Source organism: Bubalus kerabau, chromosome 3, assembly GCF_029407905.1.
Source record: "Bubalus kerabau isolate K-KA32 ecotype Philippines breed swamp buffalo chromosome 3, PCC_UOA_SB_1v2, whole genome shotgun sequence".
Lineage (NCBI taxonomy): Eukaryota > Metazoa > Chordata > Mammalia > Artiodactyla > Bovidae > Bubalus > Bubalus kerabau.
Window position 1 is genome coordinate 115,513,415 of NC_073626.1, and position 23,884 is coordinate 115,537,298.

Sequence of the window (23,884 nt, forward strand, 5' to 3'; positions counted from 1 at the left end):
CCAATCACAAGAGACCACATACATATGATTTCATTCATATGATGATACCCAAAAAAGGGAAATCTGTAGAGACAAGCTAGTATTAGGGTTCAGGGCATAAGGAGGTGAGAGCAAAATGGTTAAGGATTTCTTTTGGAGGTTGATGCAAAGGCTCATAAATTGACTGTAATGATGGTAGCACGAAATCTGTGAATATACTAAAAATCATTAAGTCGTACACTTCAAAAACACATATGCAGATAATGTAAAAACTTTTGCATTTGTAGAGGAAAACAGAAAACTGCACAAAAGAAGAATATTTTAGAATTTCTTCTGAATCTGTTATGGGTTCAGAAGAAAGAAAAATCCTACCTGTTTAGGATCCTATCTTTCTTTACACAAACTAGCTATGTATTTTCTACCTTCCTCTTAACCTACTGAGGTCTCATTTCCACCAGTCTACAGCAAATGAAATGCCTTGTTAAAGTAGCCAACAACTTCCTAGTTCCTTAATCTAATGGGTTGCTTCATTTTACCTTTAATGAAACTGTTGCCGTTTGGCTGATTTCTAAGACAAATGTTCTTGTGATTCTTCTGCAATCTTTAGGACCCAGTGTCTCTTACTTATCCTCTACCTTTAAGATAGTGTTTTTCCATAGAGTTTCATCCTTGTCATTTATTGCATCTAGCTGGCCAAACTCACAAAGCAAGGGTCACCTCTACTGATGACTCCTAATCTGTAAGAGCATCCAGGCTCATTTACTTGAAAATCAGAGCTATACACTTCATCTTGCCACAGCGTTTCATCAGACACCTCAAACTATATTTATTTATAACAGAACATGCCTTACTTCATTCAGGCTTATCCTTATTACTCCCCCTGTTAATGGGATTAACCATCAGTCCAGCTGGAAACCTAACAGCTGTTCTAACAAACCACTACTCTTCCATATCCAAATAATCACCAAGTCCTGCCACGGGATTAATTCTTCAACATCTTCCGAATAAGCCCTTTCCTCTCTGTTCTTCTCTATGTTCGCCTACCCACGGTCCCTGCTCATGATTCTCGGCCCCTCACTGATGAAGTAATCTTCCTAAAATGCACATCTCATTCTGGTATTACCCTATTCAAAATTCTGTCATGACTTCTCCACAGAGCATGCCAAACTCAGTATTTCTCAAATGGTGCACTACCACAACTCAGCGAAGATGATTTTTAATTGTTCATCACATCCCCAGCTTCCCATCAGCACTTCTTACTCAGTAACCACCCCAGTGTGTTGGTACTGATCTAGGTTGAGGACAACTGAAGAGTCTGTCTTCATACCTTACCAACAACCTCCCCATCACTTTCTGGAATTACTTGCTACATGCCTTCCTGCCAGAGCCAGTGTGCAATCTTGTCTGCCTGGGTATACCACCTCCCTCTCACACTGCTGTGGCCTAGAAATGCTCTTGTCCTTCTCAGGTTCTCATGCTCCCATTTAAAGCACTGTGAATTCAAAATTCAGCTCAGGCATTATCTTTTTAGTGCAGCCTTTCCAGATGCTCTTAAGAGGTGAGATCCCATCACTGTGCTTTTATAGCACCCTGAAAAACTTCTTTTACAACATTTATTCTATTTTAATTATATATCATGGAGTTTTCTTTTTTCCCTAACACATAGAAAGTAAATATTTTAGGGCCGGAGATTATATTTTGCTCACTTATATCTACAATGTTTAGCACAATGCTTAGCACATGATAGATACCCAACGAATACCTGTTCAATGGATTAATTTCAGTTGGGACCACTGAGGAATCAACTTGAACTGAAAAAAAAAGAAGTCATGCAGAGCTGACTGACTTCACACTTATACTTCCTACTACAAGGAGACTATTTTCCATTTTAGTGGTTCTCCATTTGGGATTAAAGTTAAATGTGAAATAGAAAATCAAGATGGTACTGAAACAATAAATCCTGAACGAAATTAAAGGTGTATCTTGAAGCAAGACATGAGATAAGCCTCAGCAATACCTAAGAGACTTGTTCATGTTTTTTTATCACATGTGCCGACCCAATGAACTAAAAATTTCACAAATTTTAACTCCCATTCTGGGGAGCTAACATCTAGAGGAGGGGTTCTTAACCTTTGAAGCTTCTAGTCCAAGAATGGGTTGGTCAGATATTTTGTGATTAAACCTTTTTCTGGGAAGAATGTCTCAATGGGATTGATGACCTGTCAAAAAGTTAATCTATTTATCTAGTACCCTGGCAAAACAAAGGATTTCACAATTAGTTAGTGACTCAAACAAGCACCTTAAAAATCTTTGGGTTGGAGGTTCATAAGCTAAGCAAGAAGAAACAAAAATTCTGTATTCAGTTAAGTCCAGAAACTTGTTATAAGTGAATATACTGAGTAATTTGGCTGAGTGCTTTATCATGAGGTATATTTCTCTCATATTTCATGATTAATGATAACTCTAATCTCAATTAAGACCCAGAATATCTTAATGATTCATTTCCCAAAATTCCTACAAAGAGTATGAATTATCTTTATATCATGATATATATAATGCAAAAAAGGTATTTACACATGTGTATATAGAGGCCAGCAACATCTTAGCCCTAAGAAACTGAAATGTTTCTGGTGTACTTCAAATATTCTAATCTTATTCTAACTCAGTAATGAAAACATATATAACAAAATTATGGTACTCTAGAAGCAATGTAAACCTTATAAATTTAATTTTTACCTGGGATTGTTTTTTAATGTATTTACTAAAAATTCATGTAGATCTATGCCAGTTGAATCAGTGTATTCTTGACTGGAATCTAAAAAACAACAACACAAAAACCCAGTATAAAGTTGTTTGAAACAAATTCCTTTCCCTTCACACATGATGCATAGCAAATAAAATGAGATGCCCCACAATGAAAACTGACGAAGTAGGAAAATGGAATTTATGATGAATTCAGATGACCACAACTTTGCTACTCCTATATAATGAACATGGATTTATGTAACTGCATGTTTATATACCTTCTTAAAAAGAAAATTTCTCTCATACGTGCCACTTTATTCTGAATTCTTAAAGATCCTTTTATATACTCACCACAATTCTATTTAAAAATGACTCATTTAACAACAACAACAAAAAAACTGATTCAGACAGCAAACTGAGTCTGCTTAGTTCAGTTGCAAATATAAGGAGTTAATAATTTGGAGATATGCAGGAACTTTAGCTCTGAAAGAGTATCATAAAAAATTTGCTTTCAAAAAAAAATTTTTTTTTTTTTTACAAATATTCACATTTCTTCTCCTTAAATGTAATATCCTTATGCTGTTTATAAAACTGGGCAACATAACTGTGTCTATAAGTGTAAAAAGCATTTTTATAGGCTTGTAATGATATATGATAAAGTCCTTTAAAATTCACTCTGAAAGATAAACATCTTGGGTTTCCAAGAATATTCTTACTGCATACTAAACATTTTGGCATTAGTTCTTTGTATCGTAAGGAATTAAAAATACATCTTTTTAATGGAATCAGCATTTAAATTATAGTGATTCCATTATTTTGATACAAAAATAGAAAGACCAATAAATGATCATGAGTTATCTTCCTTGGTGACTTTGACATGAGATGCAGTTTTTTGGCTAAATTATCTGATGTTCAGAACTGTGTCATGCCATTTTGCCCAGAACTACATCATCCCTTCAGTCTGTTCTGGATTACTTTTATTAGAAATATACTATATAAAAATTATTCAAGGGGTAAAGGGTGGATTAATGGTGAAATAAAACCTTTGTTTAAAAAATACAGAAATAAATTGCAAACCTCTTGATAACATTTTTCTGGGCAACTTATCACTGGCTTTTTCTTTTTCTGCTTCATCTTTTGAGGGCTTCTCCTCTTTTTCAAATGATTGTGTTAACTGGATCTGAATTTTCTCCTGTTGGAAGGTAAAATCAGTTATTAAGTGAAAATATAAAAGTGATTTGGTTAATACCCCACATTTGTATTGCTGATTAACAAAACTGCATGGAGGAAAAAAAAGGTTTTTATTTTATCCAACCAGATTCTTCAAGCAAGAAAATACAGTAGCTTTACCATGTTAATCAAACTCTTGATAAAAAAATGTTAAAATTAATTTTTTGAGCTGAATATATCAGTTGAAACATATCCATTGAAAATATCAATTAAAAATTATCTTAGAGAAAATAAATGTTTTTTATAATAGTTTCAATGAATCTACTTAAAACACTTGGAGGATCAGAACAAAGGTCTTTTTAACCTATTTTTGCAATGGAGATACCTTATCAAACAAAAGTATGATAATTATCATCAATCATGACAATAGGAACATATGAGTGTCAGGTTAACACTTACCAAAAACTAATTTTCTTAAGTATCCACTTTAAATTCATATTCCTTCATTTTCTTATCATATAAAACTGTAAGTAAAAACTTCAAAACCAAATCCCAACTTTGATTATTTCCTGTTTGAGTCTACTATCACTGTTCCTCTTCTAAGTGCCACAAAGTTGTTTTAGAAAGATTTCAGACAAGATTGATTCCCTTAGTGATATGTAACATTTACTTGTAAAGTAACCATTGTCTAAGACTGAAAAGGAGAACTAATTTTACATTTTTAAAACAATGTCATTACATGCAATTTCAGAACAGAAAGGAATTACTAGAAATACAGCTGAAATAGGTTAAAAATCACATGGCTTTCATTATTCAGGCAAAGTTATAAAGACAGACAGACAAACTTCCAGAACATTTCTACTAAAGATAAAGGTGTAGCCTATCTAGATGTAGGCTAAGTTGCTGTATACAGTTGTTCTTTAGTGATGGGAAATATTAGTAAATGACTTCGCTTTTCTGGGTGACGGTTGGTGATGGCAGTAGGCACAGTAAGTCAATACTGAAAGGATATAAATTTCAAGATTCTGAAACTTGCAGCCACCATGATTTCTATTAAACATTTTTCTCCCCATATATATATACATATATTTTAAAAATAGTATTTGGCAGAAGAGTTTCAGATCTAATACATATACATATGTATATATGTATCCCTCCCCATTGGGTTTCTGACTGCTATTTTTATCTTTTCTCAGTTCTGATTCCTATTTCATCTTAGTTCAAAGTTGTGCTCAGAATATAGGACAAAAGTGAGGCACCGGCAAATTCCACTAAAATGACAAAACATCTTCTTTATGCCCTCCTTTGTCTTATTTACCAAACCTCATGCGTTAATCAACTTCATGTATTCGTCAGTCATTTTTCTCATTATGACTCACTTTCTAGTCTACTTTCCTTATATTTTTAACTTAAAAATGAATCCCAGAACTGTTTCAGAAGTAGAATATTTAGAAGTTTCCCTGACTATAACTTCTATCCTGTTACTCAAGGATAATCTATGAAATCAATGTTGGAAGAAAAGATTGCACATTTAGACAGATATTAAACTATTTTATCAAGGTGAACTGTATTTAAAAATCTAGTAGATATAATGTATCTAGGCTTGTCTTCAGTTAGTACTGAGGCCTTGTTTTCAGTAGCAAATAAACAAGACATATTTTAATTTTAAAAGCCTAAGCCCTTATACATAAACTCTCTTGACTACAAATAACTGAAATGATAGCACTATCTCCATGGGCAGCCATAATTCCTTTACTCTTCACTCTGTCACTAACATCAGTTATTGAGGTCATTTCCTTCTCATAAGCTCTCATCAGACTCAAGTGACATCTCTTTTTTAATTGCCTCTCAACCTTTCAAATAATGAGTTTTATTCCAGATTAATTCCTCAAAAATCACATTCTGAATCAAGCGTTATTAGCTGGAAAGTGTCTGCTGTCAAGGATTAGATGCTAGTATATTTTATGAGAAATAATTTATTTTTCAATTCCCATTTAGGTGCAATTTAGTTAACTCAACGCTTGGAAAAAGACTTTCTATTAAAAAGAGTATCTTTTGTTCAGAGAAGGTAATAAGAGGTTGTTATCCCAAAAGAAAAATTTAACTGTATCCAAGAAAAATTGAGAAATAATATATTATGTGGAACAGCTGAATTTTGGTATAACCAGCTTATTCATTATGCATATGCTGCAAGTCAGCTTTTTTTTAATAATATATACATCAATATACAACATATTCTCCTCATACTAATTTATTTCTTACATAAATTTTCACTAGACAAATTTATGTAGTACTATAAGAACCCCCACCTCCCTTCTACCTCCTATAATAATTTTCAGATAGGTGAAATGTACCACATCAAACCAAAGATCATGTTTGTTACAGTTTTTCTCAAAAAGAAGACACTTTTTCTGGATTAACAGTCTTATGAATGTCTGACTCTTCTCGTTTCCTCAATCTCCTTGGACAAGTTATTCTATGGAGCTGATGGTGTAACATTTTGGTCAACAAAATGAAGAAATTAATTTTCAAAAAAACCCCATTACACTGCCTACTGCTCAACCGTGAACAGGTATATTTGTTACTCTGATATGTACAAAAGAACTTGTAAAACTGCTTTTTAAAACTTTTTAAAACACAATTGTATTGAATTTTTTTCAGAGTGTATAAATAACTCTTCAGCCTCATCAACAAGCATGCAAAAGCCAAGTTAACATCTGAAAATGTTCTCCAGGCAACCGTTCTTAGTAAAATATTTTGAGCATATTTCTATTTTTTTGGAAGTTTATTTTTTATTGCTTAAAAACATCTGTTTTTATAGAATACATAACAACTATCTTCTATTTATATAAGATTTTAAATATAAATCAAAAGTAAATTTTGATCCCTATGTTCCTTGACACTTTGTCAATAATCTATTAAAAAATCTTCTTATACAAAATAAAAGCACATAGTGCTTTTTAAAAACATAACACATTCTAAACATGTGACAACTACCTTCAGTATTTATAGTATATGTTTGATGGCATCGTCTTCTACATCAAGGCAGAGCATCAACAGTCTCTGCTTGAATCAACAAACATACAACTGGCATTAAAAAAAGGGGGTATACAATCTGTCATAGCTCTTTTTTCTCTTTCTCCTTTATTCAATCATCTCTCTCAACCAAAATATTGCCTCAATTCTTTGGAAACTAATTGTTAGGATACAGGGGGACTTCGGGTTATTTAAACTCTTAAAGCAGAACAAGCCACAAACAGCCAAAGTTGTCACACTAATAAACATCGTTAAGGGGGTCCAAAAATAATTATATGTAAATGTACAAGTGTAACATAAGACAAAGATCAATCTGTAGCTAAGATTAATAGAAAAGTAAAGTCATAGCATTAAAAAAATATATAAAAAGCAAAAAACTGAACTATTTGTTGAGCCTCAGTAGTTCTATACTTTATAAACAATGGAATAAGAAATATTAGACAACTATTAGAGCCAAGCTATTATGAAGACTGGCTTCACCATGCATTCAGGTTAAGCATAATGATACATATCAAGCAGAAGTCTTGGGTAGTCTCCACTTCACACTCAAGAGGTGTTTGACAAATTTTTAAAAGCCAAAATCAAAAGGGAAAATTTCCTCGCAATTACATTAACTGGAAGTACTACTGAAATATAACTTTTCCATAATAACTTAAAATTCCCCTGAAGCCATATTCTCAGTTAACTATAAGCCTTAGACTTACTGGTAGTTTACTCAGTAAAAACATATACAACACATGTACATGCACATACAACTTTTATTTAACATTATGAAAAAATATTCTCCAGGAAGCAGGCTTTTCCATTGTATCTGTGAATAATAATTGTTTTGCTTTGTTTATTGCTTTGGTGGTGTTTTTTTTTTTTTTTTTTTTACCTGGTTCTCCTGTGATATCTCTGCTGTAGGGGGTGGTGGAGATTCTTCACACACTGCAAGGCTCCGAACTAGCTTTAACTTTGAGCTTGACTGAAGAAAAGTATTTAAAATTAACGCTACATTTCATAAATCTAGGGCTAGAGTTTAAGTTTCTTTATAATAGTTTCTGCTGTGTATAGATGTAGGTGAAATGTGCAAGTTAAATATATCATTAAATACCATTAAAACTCTTTGTTATGAGGGAAAACAATAACTGCAGTTTTAAAAATAATAGCAATAGCAAGAATGGGAATAACTTCAATCTCAAAACCCAAAGAATGATGAGAGCCATTTTCTCTACAGATAAAGAACCATTAAAGATATAAAAGCAATGCACAAAAGCGACTAGGCAAGACAAAAACCCCAAATAAAACAAAATAAGCTTTCTGCCCCAAACGAAATGTGACAAAACTAAACTGAATGCAGCGCTGTATGAAAACAAAGATTCATCAAGCATGAGGGAAGGCCCTTGGCATGCCAGCACAAAATATTTACTATACCTTAGACCTTTTTCCTGTCTGTCCAAATGACTGCAATGGCCGCTGAATACACAAGAAAGATTTGCATTAAATTTCATATTGAAACAGAAAAATTGTTTCTTAGTTCATAATCCTAAACCACAGAGAAACTAACTGCACAAAGAACAGAAAATGAGGAAATCAGAGCTGGTTTCAAGTAAAGAAATATTGATTCCTCCCAAAAGCACACTTATAGAAGATTTTCTAAAATCCTTCTGTGAGTTGGCCATGTTCTTTAAATGAGCAAACAGCCAAAATTTCTGTGTTGGCTGAGCTAAACTGAATTATAAGGTAATGTCTTAGTAGCAAAATAAAATACACATTGTTTGTATTCTGTAACATATTACACTTTAGTGAAAGTTGGGGGGGGGACCCACAAGAAACCTTGAGGAATTTTAAGTAGCTGTGCCTAGCAAAGTTCCAAACTTATGATACTGAAGACAATGTTTCAAATGTTCATTGAATCAGAGTACCGCCACTTCTCTACTGAGCCTTTTTAGCACTGTACTTCACTGTGCTAAAAGCCAAAATCAAAAGGGCAAATTTCATCGCAATTACATTAACTGGAAGTACTACTTAAATACAACTTTTCCATAATAACTTAAAAATTCCCCTGAAGCCATATTCTTGGTTAACTATATGATCTCTAAGTTTTTCCAGAGAGAAATCACTGCACCAAGCCTTAGACTTATTGGTAGTATTGGTTGTACTTCACAGTACAACCCCAGTTTATCAGTCGGAATCCTATTTGTTTGGTCAAGGGTAAGAGAATGAAGTAGAAATGAAGAAAAGTGAGCAAAGTTCCAATATGCATGTTCAGCTTAACCATCAGATCATCAATCACACAACTGGGGAACCCGCTTGGGTGAGTGGCTCTGGTCTGTGATACCAGGCTTTGGCCTGAGAAAACAGCTGAAGGGCTTGTGAACTGGACTCTGGAAGATTTTCTTTGCTTCCATCTCCTTCTAATCTACCTCTCTAACCCCAAACCCAAACAGTACAAGGCTTAGGTATCTATCACTTAAACTCATTAAAACCAAGGAGCCAGTTTGATACCAGTCATAAAACAACATCTTTAATACCTAGATTAGTATGCTTCACATATGAAAAAAAGCCACCATTTCATTCCAGAATCCAAAAAGGCCTTCCTTGTAGAACCAGCAGAAACAATAATCTATAGCACCAGTGTGGTCTGTCTCCCATTTTGAAGTCAAAGTTCTTGAAATAAGAAGCACTGTACTCTTGGGATTTTGACCCTGGATTTATTCAACAGTAAAAATCAGCAGTACCAACAACAAAAGAAAAACGGAAGAAAAAAAAAGAAATGACTTTGTTTCTTCAAGAGAAGAAATGGTACGGAGGCACGCACAAATGCACCCGACAGCACTGGCTAAGAGGACTCATGTTGGTTCTGTCTTCTGTTTACTCACTTCTTCAATTTATTTAAGAGGGTTTCTGTTACCACTACACATGGACTTAGAAGAGGCTATGGGCTGGCTGAATGGATACAAAAACAAGACCCCTACATATGTTGTCTACAAGAGACCCACCTCAAAACAGGGGACACATACAGACTGAAAGTGAAGGGCTGGAAAAAGATTTTCCATGCAAATAGGGACCAAAAGAAAGCAGGAGTAGCAATACTCATATCAGATAAAATAGACTTTAAAACAAAGACTGTGAAAAGAGACAAAGATGGTCTCTACATAATGATCAAAGGATCAATCCAAGAAGAAGATATAACAATTATAAATATATATGCACCCAACATGGGAGCACCGCAGTATGTAAGACAAATGCTAACAAGTATGAAAGGAGAAATTAACAACAACACAATAATAGTGGGAGACTTTAATACCCCACTCACACCTATGGATAGATCAACTAAACAGAAAATTAACAAGGAAACACAAACTTTAAACAATACAATAGACCAGTTAGACCTAATTGATATCTATAGGACATTTCATCCCAAAACAATGAATTTCACCTTTTTTTCAAGCGCACATGGAACCTTCTCCAGGATAGATCACATCCTGGGCCATAAAGCTAGCCTTCGTAAATTCAAAAAAGTAGAAATCATTCCAAGCATCTTTTCTTACCACAATGCAGTAAGATTAGATCTCAATTACAAGAGAAAAACTATTAAAAATTCCAACATATGGAGGCTGAACAACACGCTGCTGAATAACCAAAAAATCACAGAAGAAATCAAAAAAGAAATCAAAATTTGCATAGAAACGAATGAAAATGAAAACACAACAACCCAAAATCTGTGGGACATGGTAAAAGCAGTCCTAAGGGGAAAGTTCATAGCAATACAGGCACACCTCAAGAAACAAGAAAAAAGTCAAATAAATAACCTAACTCTACACCTAAAGCAACTAGAAAAGGAAGAAATGAAGAACCCCAGGGTTAGTAGAAGGAAAGAAATCTTAAAACTTAGAGCAGAAATAAATGCAAAAGAAACAAAAGAGATCATAGCAAAAATCAACAAAACCAAAAGCTGGTTTTTTGAAAGGATAAATAAAATTGACAAACTATTAGCCAGACTCATCAAGAAACAAAGGGAGAAAAATCAAATCAATAAAATTAGAAATGAAAATGGAGAGATCACAACAGACAACACAGAAATACAAAGGATCATAAGAGAGTACTATCAACAATTATATGCCAATAAAATGGACAACGTGGAAGAAATGGACAAATTCTTAGAAAAGTACAACTTTCCAAAACTCGATCAGGAAGAAATAGAAAATCTTAACAGACCCATCACAAGCACGGAAATTGAAACTGTAATCAAAAATCTTCCAGCAAACAAAAGCCCAGGTCCAGACGGCTTCACAGCTGAATTCTACCAAAAATTTAGAGAAGAGCTAACACCTATCCTGCTCAAACTCTTCCAGAAAATTGCAGAGGATGGTAAACTTCCAAACTCATTCTATGAGGCCACCATCACCCTAATACCAAAACCTGACAAAGATGCCACAAAAAAAGAAAACTACAGGCCAATATCACTGATGAACATAGATGCAAAAATCCTTAACAAAATTCTAGCAATCAGAATCCAACAACACATTAAAAAGATCATACACCATGACCAAGTGGGCTTTATCACAGGGATGCAAGGATTCTTCAATATCCGCAAATCAATCAATGTAATACCCCACATTAACAAATTGAAAAATAAGAACCATATGATTATCTCAATAGATGCAGAGAAAGCCTTTGACAAAATTCAACATCCATTTATGATAAAAACTCTCCAGAAAGCAGGAATAGAAGGAACATACCTCAACATAATCAAAGCTATATATGACAAACCCACAGCAAACATTATCCTCAATGGTGAAAAATTGAAAGCATTTCCTCTAAAGTCAGGAACAAGACAAGGGTGCCCACTTTCACCATTACTATTCAACATAGTTTTGGAAGTTTTGGCCACAGCAATCAGAGCAGAAAAAGAAATAAAAGGAATCCAAATTGGAAAAGAAGAAGTAAAGCTCTCACTCTTTGCAGATGACATGATCCTCTACATAGAAAACCCTAAAGACTCCACCAGAAAATTACTAGAACTAATCAATGACTATAGTAAAGTTGCAGGATATAAAATCAACACACAGAAATCCCTTGCATTCCTATACAATAATAATGAGAAAACAGAAAGAGAAATTAAGGAAACAATTCCATTCACCATTGCAACAGAAAGAATAAAATACTTAGGAATATATCTACCTAAAGAAACTAAAGACCTATATATAGAAAACTATAAAACACTGGTGCAAGAAGTCAAAGAGGACACTAACAGATGGAGAAATATACCATGTTCATGGATTGGAAGAATCAATATAGTGAAAAGGAGTATACTACCCAAAGCAATCTATAGATTCAATGCAATCCCTATCAAGCTACCAACAGCATTCTTCACAGAGCTAGAACAAATAATTTCACAATTTGTATGGAAATACAAAAAACCTCGAATAGCCAAAGCGATCTTGAGAAAGAAGAATGGAACTGGAGGAATCAACCTACCTGACTTCAGGCTCTACTACAAAGCCACAGTTATCAAGACAGTATGGTACTGGCACAAAGACAGAAATATAGATCAATGGAACAAAATAGAAAGCCCAGAGATAAATCCACGCACATATGGACACCTTATCTTCGACAAAGGAGGCAAGAATATACAATGGATTAAAGACAATCTCTTTAACAAGTGGTGCTGGGAAATCTGGTCAACCACTTGTACAAGAATGAAACACTTTCTAACACCATACACAAAAATAAACTCAAAATGGATTAAAGATCTCAACGTAAGACCAGAAACTATAAAACTCCTAGAGGAGAACATAGGCAAAACACTCTCTGACATACATCACAGCAGGATCCTCTATGACCCACCTCCCAGAATATTGGAAATAAAAGCAAAAATAAACAAATGGGACCTAATTAACCTTAAAAGCTTCTGCACATCAAAGGAAACTATTAGCAAGGTGAAAAGACAGCCTTCAGAATGGGAGAAGATAATAGCAAATGAAGCAACTGACAAACAACTAATCTCGAGAATATACAAGCAACTCCTACAGCTCAACTCCAGAAAAATAAATGACCCAATCAAAAAATGGGCCAAAGAACTAAATAGACATTTCTCCAAAGAAGACATACAGATGGCTAACAAACACATGAAAAGATGCTCAACATCACTCATTATCAGAGAAATGCAAATCAAAACCACTGTGAGGTACCATTTCACACCAGTCAGAATGGCTGCGATCCAAATGTCTACAAGTAATAAATGCTGGAGAGGGTGTGGAGAAAAGGGAACCCTCTTACACTGTTGGTGGGAAGGCAAACTAGTACAGCCACTATGGAGAACAGTGTGGAGATTCCTTAAAAAACTGGAAATAGAACTGCCTTATGATCCAGCAATCCCTCTGCTGGGCATACACACTGAGGAAACCAGAAGGGAAAGAGACACATGTACCCCAATGTTCATCGCAGCACTGTTTATAATAGCCAGGACATGGAAGCAAGCTAGATGTCCATCAGCAGATGAATGGATAAGAAAGCTGTGGTACATATACACAATGGAGTATTACTCAGCCATTAAAAAGATTACATTTGAATCAGTTCTAATGAGGTGGATGAAACTGGAGCCTATTATACAGAGTGAAGTAAGCCAGAAAGAAAAACACCAATACAGTATATTAACGCATATATATGGAATTTAGGAAGATGGTAACAATAACCCTGTGTACGAGACAGCAAAAGAGACACTGATGTATAGAACAGTCTTATGAACTCTGTGAGAGAGGGAGAGGGTGGGAAGATTTGGGAGAATGGCATTGAAACATGTAAAATATCATGCACGAAACGAGTTGCCAGTCCAGGTTCGATGCACGATACTGGATGCTTGGGGCTGGTGCACTGGGACGACCCAGAGGGATGGAATGGGGAGGGAGGAGGGTTCAGGATGGGGAACACATGTATACCTGTGGTGGATTCATTTTGATATTTGGCAAAACTAATACAATTATGTAAAGTTTAAAAATAAAATAAAATTAAAAAAAATAAATAAAAGAGGCTATGTTACATAAAGTAAGGGTTTACAGAAAAAAACAGGAGAAAAATCAATAGATGAATATGAGCAAAATACACATGACTAAATAAGCTCTAAGGAAAACAATTTATGATTTATTTCAGTCTTCTGATTTAATCCCTTACAGTTCTAAACTAAGTATCAATGGCACATCACTTTCTCTTAAAATTTTATTTTTTAATGAAAAAAATCATTAACTGGCAAGTAAAAACTGCATTCATATGCTGGACTGGATTCAAATTTCTAGTTTTGCTTATGAGTAGGTGATCCTAGTCAAGTTATGTCAGTTTACTTCCCTTGTATAAAAGTTCACACTACTTGTATTAATTCTCAAAGTTCTTGAAAAAGTTCAGTAAAATGATAGATTTAAAAAATGAGGGACTTCCCTGGTGGTCTAGTGGTTAGGACTCCACTCCCAATGCAGGGGACCCCGTTTGATCCCTGGTCAGGGAACTAAATTGCACACGCTGCAAGTAAGACCTGGTGCAACCAAATAAATATAAAAAAATATTTTTAAAAAAGAAAAAAGAAAAGGGCTCTGGGGAGGTTGTACACTGTCCCTATAGTAATGGCTTAGAATTTTCATAGATTTACACATGCTAATTTAACCGTCTCCGTTTTAACTCATAAGAGCTCTTTGATGAAGGAAGATTAAACCACAGAGAGGTAAAATTATCTCAATGTGACTTAACATGTTCTAAGTTCCTGCTACATGCCAGACTCTGTGCCACACAGTAGGCTTATAAAGATGAATAAGACACAGATGTTGGTCTTACAGTCCAGGATCTTACTTACTGAGCCTTACAGTCCAGGATCAGTGTTACTGAATAGTCAAACAGAACCCAAGATCTTCAGAATCTTAGTCCCGTGCACTTTATATCACACCTATAAACAAAACCTTCTTGTAAGTCAAATACTATTTGTGATTGACAGAATTCTCAAGATAGCCTTCTAACATTTCCCTCCTCTGGTAAATTAATGAAATGCTAATCTAAATAAGGTTGTGAAAGAATTTTGCGTATGTAATTAAAGTACCAAGTCAGTTGCTCTTAAGATAGAGATAATTCAGCTGGGTCTCACCCAAACAAGCAAGCCCTTTAAAATTTCTTTGGTTGGGAGGGAGGCGGCAGGCCAGATTCAAAGGGTGAGAAGGACCTGACACTGCACTGCTGGCTTTGAAGACAGAGGGGACAGAAGAGGGCTACAGGCAGCCTCCAGGGGCACAGAGTGGCCTGTGGCCAAAAGTCAGCCAGGAAACACGGACCTCAGACCTCCAGCTGCCAAACACTAAGGCGCTGCTGTTGTTGGTATGAGCGTGAACACAAACTCTTCTCCAGAGTCTTCAGATTAAGGGCCCCCAGCCTGGCCAACACCTCTGCTTTTAGCCTTGAGAAACCCTAAGCAGAGAACTCAGTTGAGCTCAACCGAACTCCCAACTTACATAACTATGAGTTGACAACTGGACATTGTTTTAATCCTCTAAGTTTGTGGTGGTATGTTATGCAGCAATAGAAAGCTACTACATAAGTAAAGCATAAACTGCCAAAGTGGCATTATTCAATAAAAATCACTTATTTCATATCAAATGACAAAAGATCCTAATTACATAATAAATACCAGAAAATCTGCCACATACATACATGCAAACACAACAGAGAAAAGAAGTTTGGTTTTAAATAAGAATGAATTATTTCTAAAGTGGATTTTATTATTTAAAGCATGCCTTTCACTTTTCCACCCCCATTCCGCTCCACCCCTCCACCTCCCATGTGGCCTATATATATTTGCATTTTAGCTCAGCCCAAGCCAAGTCTCCTTCTCATTTTTTTTTTTTACTGTGGAGAAGTACATATAAAATTTACCATTTTAATCATTGTTAAGTGTGCAGTTCAGTTTAAATATATTCAAAATGTTGTCACCATCCACACACTCCATATCTGTAACTCTTTTCATCTTGTAGCCATTAAACATTACTCCCCATCTTCTCTCATTCTAACCCCTGGTGACTACCATTCTACTTTCCGTCTCTGATTTTGAATCAAAGTACCTCATGTTAGTGGAATCACAAAGTGCTTATCTTTTAATGACTGACATTTCAGTTGGTATAATAACCCCCGAGTTTATCCATGTTGCAGCATATCACATAATTTCTTTCTTTTTTAAGGCTACATGTTATTCCATTGTATGCATATTCCATATTTTGCTTATCTCTTTATCTCAAGATAAATGCATTTGGCTTGACTCCATGTTTAACTATTGTGATTAATGCTGCTATGAACACGGGTGTACAAATATCTCTTCAAGATTCTGCTTTCAATTCTTCTGGTATATATCCCGAAGTGTAATTGCTGGATCACACACTAACTCTATTTTTAATTTTTTTAAGAACGGCCATTCTGTTTCCCATAATGTCTGTATCATTTTAAATTCCCAACAACAGTGCACAAGAGTTCTAATTTCCCCACATCCTTGCCAACACTTGTTTTTCTACTTTTTGATAGTAGCCCTCCTAATAGTATAACATAGTATCTCATATTTCTGATCTGTATTTCCATAGTGATTAGTGATGCTAAGTATCTATTCATGTACTTACTGGCCATTTGTATAGCTTCTTTGAAAATGTGTATATTTAAATCCTTTCTCCATTTTTGAATTGGGTTGTTTGGGGTTTTGTTGTTGTGTTTTAGGAGTTTTCTATATATTATGGTTATAATATCTTCTCAGACAAATGATTTGCAAATATTTTCTCTTAGTCTATGGATTGTCTTTTTACTCTATTTATAGTCTTTTGCTGTAAAACATTTTTTAAATTCTCATTAAGTCCAAACTGCCAGTTTGTGGTGTGACAGCCAGGAAATCACTGCCAAATTCAATGTTGTAAAGCGTTTGTCCTATGTTTCCCCCCACCTCTTCTTAAGAGATTGTGATTTTTTTCCTCCAATTTGGTATTCCGATTAGAAAAAGAACAATGTGAATCATGCTTCATTATGCTAATCAAGAGTACCAAATTTTGATACTGATTAGAGTAAGAACACGAGATCAGTGAGAATAAACACTGAATTATTACTAAAATACTGTGATAAAGCTTTACATTGATTGTACATAGAGAAAAAAATAACACTGGAGTTAAGGCAATAACCACATGTGCAAACCAAATACGTTACCCTGACATAGTCTTCAGTAAAAAGCTTTTTCCTTAGGTGATGGTTAATATTGTTGTATGTGGGTCAGTCTTCTCTTGAAGGATTAGGTTTGAATGGCTTCATTAAAAAGATCCCTCTTACTGGCCCACAATGGTCAGAAGTAGTCTTTGATGATCTTCTCTCATGTCATTTGAAACTACTGGGTCCAGAGTCTTCTGATACATTTGACTGAACATCTCTTCTACTGGGTCGGGCAAAAAGTTCCTTAGGGCATTTCTATAACATACGCATAAACCTAAACCAACTTTTTGGCCAACCCAATACATGTTACATGATCAATATCACTTCAAGGGACCACAATCCTGACCAGCATGAAGTCGTCTGTGCCAGCATCTTTCACAGAATAGTACAACCTCTCAGCAAAGAAAGTTGGGTGGCTTGGGGCAAACTGCAAGATGGTCTTCAGAACACTTTCGACACTTCTGGAAAACTCATGGTTGATATACTGCTTAATAAAGCTCCGTTAGCCATCCTGGAATAAGTCTCCACAACAGCTTTCAGCTAAAGAAAGCTTCTTGTGGCATGAATCAAGATAAAGTAAGATTCACATGTCCCAAGTCTTCACCCCTTACCAGCTTGATAAAGACACTGAGCATCTTCCTGAACCAACTGGTGGTTTATTTGTGTGTGTGTGGGGGGGGGTGGGGGTGGGGGGGGCGGGCGGAGAAACACTTTACTTAACACTTTCAAATCCAACCAACTTAAGATCAATCTGGTGTCTTATCTGGCTCTCATCAGTCAAGTCTCAAAAAATTAAAAGCAAGTCCCACTCCAAGGGTGGCCCTTTGGAGTGTCCTCATTTCAGCAAATGTTGAAACTTATACAAGACTCAAAAAGTCGGAGTTCACTGTAAAATGCACTGAAACACAGATGCTAGTTTTAGGGGAGTTGGGCCCAAACAAGGTTGGGAAAGATCATGAATGGGGCAGCATGGTGCTCCAGAAGTACACAAAGGTAGAAGGCTAGGGTTGAGTCCTGCCTGTGCCCCTGGATCTCCAGGTGACACTGGCAATTCATTGAAATAAGCTTCTGAAAAACAGGTTTGTGGGGCTCAATTTTGAGTTGCGACTCTTGAGTTCTATGACTCTAACGCCAAAATGGCTGGTCATAACCTTGAGCTCTTCTAGCCAATTCAGGATCCTTTTTGGAAGAAATGTCATCAGAGGGCATCCTTCCTCTGGGTATTTCTCCCTCAGGTTCATGAAGGATGGTGGCGGTAAAGGTAATTTTCACAAAGGTGTGCAGTTTTCAAATGGAAACCCAGCCACCCTGAGGCCATCAATAAACACTTTTGCCCTAGACCTGAGCGCTGACTTTTTTCTTAGAAATACCATTCTCTCTCTGGTACAAGTGAGCTGCTCGAGCAACTTTCCTCCCACTCTGTGGGGACAAGATCAGCATGTCTTCTCTGCAATGTAGGTTTTCGCTGTGGGCATCACACAGGGCCTGTGATCCTGGAAGATGCCAAGGGGCAGGTGTATGGCTTCACTAATCATTTGATAGGAGTAGCTTCCACAGCTTAACAGGTGTTTTCTTGTTATCAGTGCTGTTCGACGTACTGCCCACAGACCTGTAAATGGGTAATACTGGCATCACCTGGGAGCTTGCTGAGATGCAGAATCTTGGCAGTCTCACCCCACACCTTCTTCAGTCTCTTTTGTGGTTTTGCAGTCTTCAGCCTTTGCCCTTCTTAAAGTTGTTGACTTTATAAATGGGTCCAGCAGCTCTGGCACTATGGGTCCCTTTCCTCTTGGGTGTGCAGTTTCTAACAGGCATCTTGGGCAGCGGGACGTCTTAGAGGCAGGCCTGGGGACTAAGAAAGCTCTCTTGGCTGGCCCCTTTGCTGTTATGTCTAAGAAGTCATCACCAAAATCAAGTCACGAAGCTTTCTTCCAGTGTTTTCTTCTAAGAAATTTAGAGTTTTATAGCTCTTAGAGGTCTTTGATTCATTTTGTGTTAATTGCTATATATGGTCTTAGGTAAGAGTCCAAGCTCATTCTTTTGCCTGTGGACATCTAGTTTTCCCAGCACCATTTTAAAAAAGACTATCCTTTCTTCATTGCCTTAGCACTCCTATCAAGAATCATCCGATCATATATCCAAGAATTTATTTCTGGGCTCTCTAGTCTATTCCACTGGTTTATATGTCTGTCTTTATGCCAGCACCAGACTGCTTTGATTACTGTAGCTGTGTAGTAAGTTTTGAAGTCATGAACTGACCCCTCCAGTTTTGTTCTTTTTCAAGAATGTTTTGACTATTCCAGGTCCTTTGAAGTCCCACATGAATTTTAGAATGGGATTTTCTATTTTTGCAAAAATGACATTTGATTTTGATGGGAATTGCACTAATCTGTAGATCACTTTGGGCAGTATTAACATTTTAACAATACTGATGTCTCCAATTCAAGACAATGAATATACTTCAATTTAATTATGTCATCTGTAATTTCTTTCAGCATTGTTTTGTAGTTTTCACTGAACAAATCTTTCACCCCCTTGATTAAGTTAATTCCTAAGTATTTTATTCTGTTTAATCCTTCTGCATATCGAACTGCTTTTCCAATTTCCTTTTCAGATTGTTCACTGTTTATATATAAAAATCCAACTGATTTTTGTGTGCTGACTTTGTGTTCTGCTACTTTACTTGAATTCATTTATAGGAATAGTGTGTGTGTGGCAACAGAAACATTGCTAATCAAAAACTCTTTGTATAATTATTTGGGACCATACCAACAATTCAGAACTCCATAGCAATTATGTGGGAAAGTGAACTTCTTGAGATTAATGTGACGGATTGCTTGAATTAACTCTAAATAATTCTTAACAAAGTAGTCATAAAAATTCTTAAAAGATTATAGTCCCTAATAAAACTGAATAAAAAACACAATCAACACTGTCATACAAGTGAAATTATTTATACAAGAAGTGGTCAAAGAGCTTTCTATTAATTAAGATAATATCTGCTTGGAAACATTCAAGGAGATGTCTAATGTCTGCTGGCCTCTCTCCAGCTTGATGATATTATTGTTATTATTATCATGGCTTATGTAGCTTTATTGAAGAAAAAATCAATTACTAGCAGAGCTATTAGTTGATTACTCATCCACTGACAACTGGCATCATTTATTGAGTGCTATATTAAACACTGTATTCAAAGACAGATTAACTAACAGCGCCAAGACTCCTAACAATATATACATAAAAATTACAAAATGTTTGAGACCCTGTTTTAGAATACAAAGGGTGTTTGACTTCCATTTTCCACTCTCTATAGAACAAGAACAGGTCATTCCTTTACTGACATGCATAAAAAACATCACATTTTCTGTACTGCTGCTGCTATAAATTCAACACCAATTCTCCAGCACATCAGTTATGAACATGAAGCATATCATGTAACCTCAAACCTCTAACAGTGGACGGTTTAAACAAGGATGGATACTGCTAGAATAATGCTGCTTCCTTTGATGCGACAACTCAGCATCCATCTCCCTCCCCCTCAGATGATTCTTCAGCATGATAAAGCAGAGTGAGGAATGGTTTCAGTCTTATAACCAAGTTAGAGTGAAGAAACTGGCCACATAATACATATGCTCCATTAAAAAAAAAAAAGGCACCTTGGGCAACTGTCCTCTTGTACTTTACAGTTTCTAGAACCATTTATTCTCTGAAGATAGAACTTAAGTCTTCTCAAGTGAGCACATGAATGAATGGATGGAGGTAAACAAAAAATAAAATGAAAAAAGATGAGGCCTGACAGGAGAGCACCCAGATAAGAAAATCAAAAAAGGTACAATAATTTAAAGTTTACTCCAGCTATGATGGAGGTTATTCTAACTTTAAGGTAGCATCACATGGCACAGTCTGAGTCCATTCCCGAGATACTCAGTAGTGCTTATCTCTGTTTTATAGATCCGTGCAATCTCTGGCACCAGGGAATCATCTAAGTTTGGATCACATATCAGTGAACAAATGGATAAAAGAACAGTTTATATAAATAATATCTTTAACAAATAGTAGAAAATCATAAGAGTTCTTTATATTAATTTTATACTATGACATCCCTTCATTCAAAAATTAGTTTTCCTCAATAAAATACTAAAAGGATGGTCAGGAAATTAAGATTTGGAAACAGATGAAATGTTTGCTTTCTTAAGAAAACATTTCCATTTTCCTAAGTCACTTTTAATCAGCACATACATGTAAATTTGAGTAAAAATAATAGTTGCTGTTTAAAATGAAACCTTCAGGAAGTATCTTAGAGGTAGAAAAAGAAGATGAAATGTCTACTACTATCTTAGAAAAAAAGGCATTTCATAATAGGTAACTCCATATTAAGAGGTAACTATATAAAACAGAGTTTTTTTAACAAGACACTATTCCCTTTTCATTCTTAAAAGAGTTGACTTATTTATATTAAAACAAAAAAATTTTTCTAATTTTATCTACTTCCATTCCTAATTTCCATTACTTAAATCTCTGTGTACATTATTTCAACTGTAAACCCCTTGCCAGATACCTTGCATAGAGGCATCTTGAACCTCAAAATCTCCAAGCAGAGTAAATATATCCACGTAAAAGTAAAATCTTAATAAACATTTGAATAAACAAGGAATACAGTATTTCAGTGGATTAACATAAAACGAACTCTCATATTCTCTTTTTTCCTCTTCCCAGTCTTTATACTCACCATGCTATATGGAACGTGATATGAGAGACCAAGCCCATTTTTCCTTATTACACTATTTCCTTGCCATGGAATATGTTTTCAGTAAGTGTTTGCGGACTGCATGAAATTCTCCTGCAGTATGAACCACTGAGCCATGATTCAATAGTGGTCATCAGAACGTTTTTGTGTTTACCACCAAGAGCAACACAAGAGACATGGCAGAAAATGTAATACAAGCACACCTCGTTTCACTGTGCTTGGCAGATACTGTGCTTTTACAAATTGAAGGTTTGTTGCAACCCTGCTTCAAGTAGCACCATTTTTCCAACAGCGTTTGCTCTCTTTGTGTCTGTCATGTTTTGGCAATTATCACAATTTTTCAAACTTTGTCATTATTATTTTATTTGTCATGGTGATCTGTCATCAGTGACCTCTGATGTTACCACTGCAATTATTTTGGGGTGCCTCAAACCACACCCACGTAAGATGGCAAGCTTAACCAATAAATGTGGTGTGTGTTCTGACTGCTCTGCCAACTAGACAGTCATTTCCAGTTTCTCCCTCTCCCCAGGGACCCCTATTCCCTGAAACACAACGATGTTGAAATCAGGCCAGTTAATAATCCTACATCTAAGTCTTCAAGGGAAGAAGGCAATGGCACCCCACTCCAGTACTCTTGCCTGGAAAATCCCATGGACAGAGGAGCCTGATAGGCTGCAGTCCATGGGGTCGCGAAGAGTCGGACACAACTGAGCGACTTCACGTTCACTTTTCACTTTCATGCATTGGAGAAGGAAATGGCAACCCACTCCAGTGTTCTTGCCTGGAGAATCCCAGGGACGAGGGAGCCTGCTGGGCTGCTGTCTATGGGGTCGCACAGAGTCGGACACAACTGAAGCGACTTAGCAGCAGCAGCAGCAGCAAGTCTTCAAGAGAAGGTAAGAGTCACATCTTTCTCAGTTTAAATTGAAAGCTAGAAATTAAGCATAGTGAGGAAGGTATGCTGAAAGCTGAGACAGGCTGAAAGCTAGGCCTGTTTGCCAAACAATTAGTCAAGTTGTAAGTACAAAGGAAAAGTTCTTGAAGGAAATTAAAAGTGTTACACCAGGGGAAAACATGAATGATAAGAAAGTGAAACTTCCTTACTGCTGATATGGAGAAAGTTTTAGTGGTCTGGATAGAAAATCAACCAGCAACAACATTCCCTTAAGCCAAAGCCTAATTTAGAGCAAAGCCCCAACTCTCTTCAGTTCTATGAAGGTGGAGTGAGGTGAGGAAGATGTAGAAGTTGAAAGCCAGCAGAAGTTGGTTCACAGATTTTAAGGAAAGAAGCCATCTCCACAGCATAAAAATGCAAGGTGAAACACCAAGTGCTCATGTAGAAGCTGCAGCAAGTTAGCCAGATCTAACAGCCTTCTATTGGAAAAAGATGCCATCTAGGACTCCCATAGCTAGGGAGGCGAAGTCAATGACTGGCTTCAAAGCTTCAAAGAACAGGCTGATTTTCTTATTGGGGATTAACGCAGCTGGTGACTTTAAGTTGAAGTCAGTGGTCATTTACCACCCTGAAAATCCTAGGGCCCTTAAGAATTATATTAAACCTATTTTGCCTGTGCTCTATCAATGGGACAACAAAGCCTAGATGATAGCACATTTATTTACAACATGCATAACTGATTATTTTAAGTGCATTGTTGAGACCTACTGCTCAGAAAAAGGATTCCTTTCAGAATACTACTGCTCATTGACAATATACCTGGTCACCAAGAGCTCTGATGGAGATGTACAACTAGATTCATATTGTTTTTATGCCTGTTAACAACACAACATCATTCTGCAGCCCATGGATCAATAAGTAATTTCAACTTTCAAGTTCTTTCAATTTCTTAAGTCTTATTACTTAAGAAATACATTCTGTAAGGCTATAGCTACCACAGATAGTGATTCTTCTGATGGATATGGGCAAAGCCCAGAAAGCCTCTGGAAAGATTCACCATTCTAGATGCCACTGGTGATTCATGGGAAGAGGTCAGAATAGTAACATTAATA

At 36.0% G+C, this 23,884-nt stretch overlaps 1 protein-coding gene across 13 annotated transcripts in view; it reads right to left on the reverse strand.

Moving 5' to 3' along the window:
• Positions 1–23,884, reverse strand: part of R3HDM1 (R3H domain containing 1) — a 167,532-nt gene that overhangs the window by 70,286 nt on the left and 73,362 nt on the right. For 11 of the 13 annotated variants that reach the window (XM_055572721.1, XM_055572723.1, XM_055572714.1 and 8 more), the window contains 4 exons: positions 8,347–8,388; positions 7,808–7,897; positions 3,802–3,916; positions 2,716–2,794 (listed from right to left, as the gene is read on the reverse strand). In XM_055572721.1, coding sequence (XP_055428696.1) covers positions 2,716–2,794; positions 3,802–3,916; positions 7,808–7,897; positions 8,347–8,388 — 326 coding nt within the window. The remainder of the gene's footprint in view (positions 1–2,715; positions 2,795–3,801; positions 3,917–7,807; positions 7,898–8,346; positions 8,389–23,884) is intronic. The other 2 variants (XM_055572719.1, XM_055572722.1) reach the window with 2 other exon arrangements.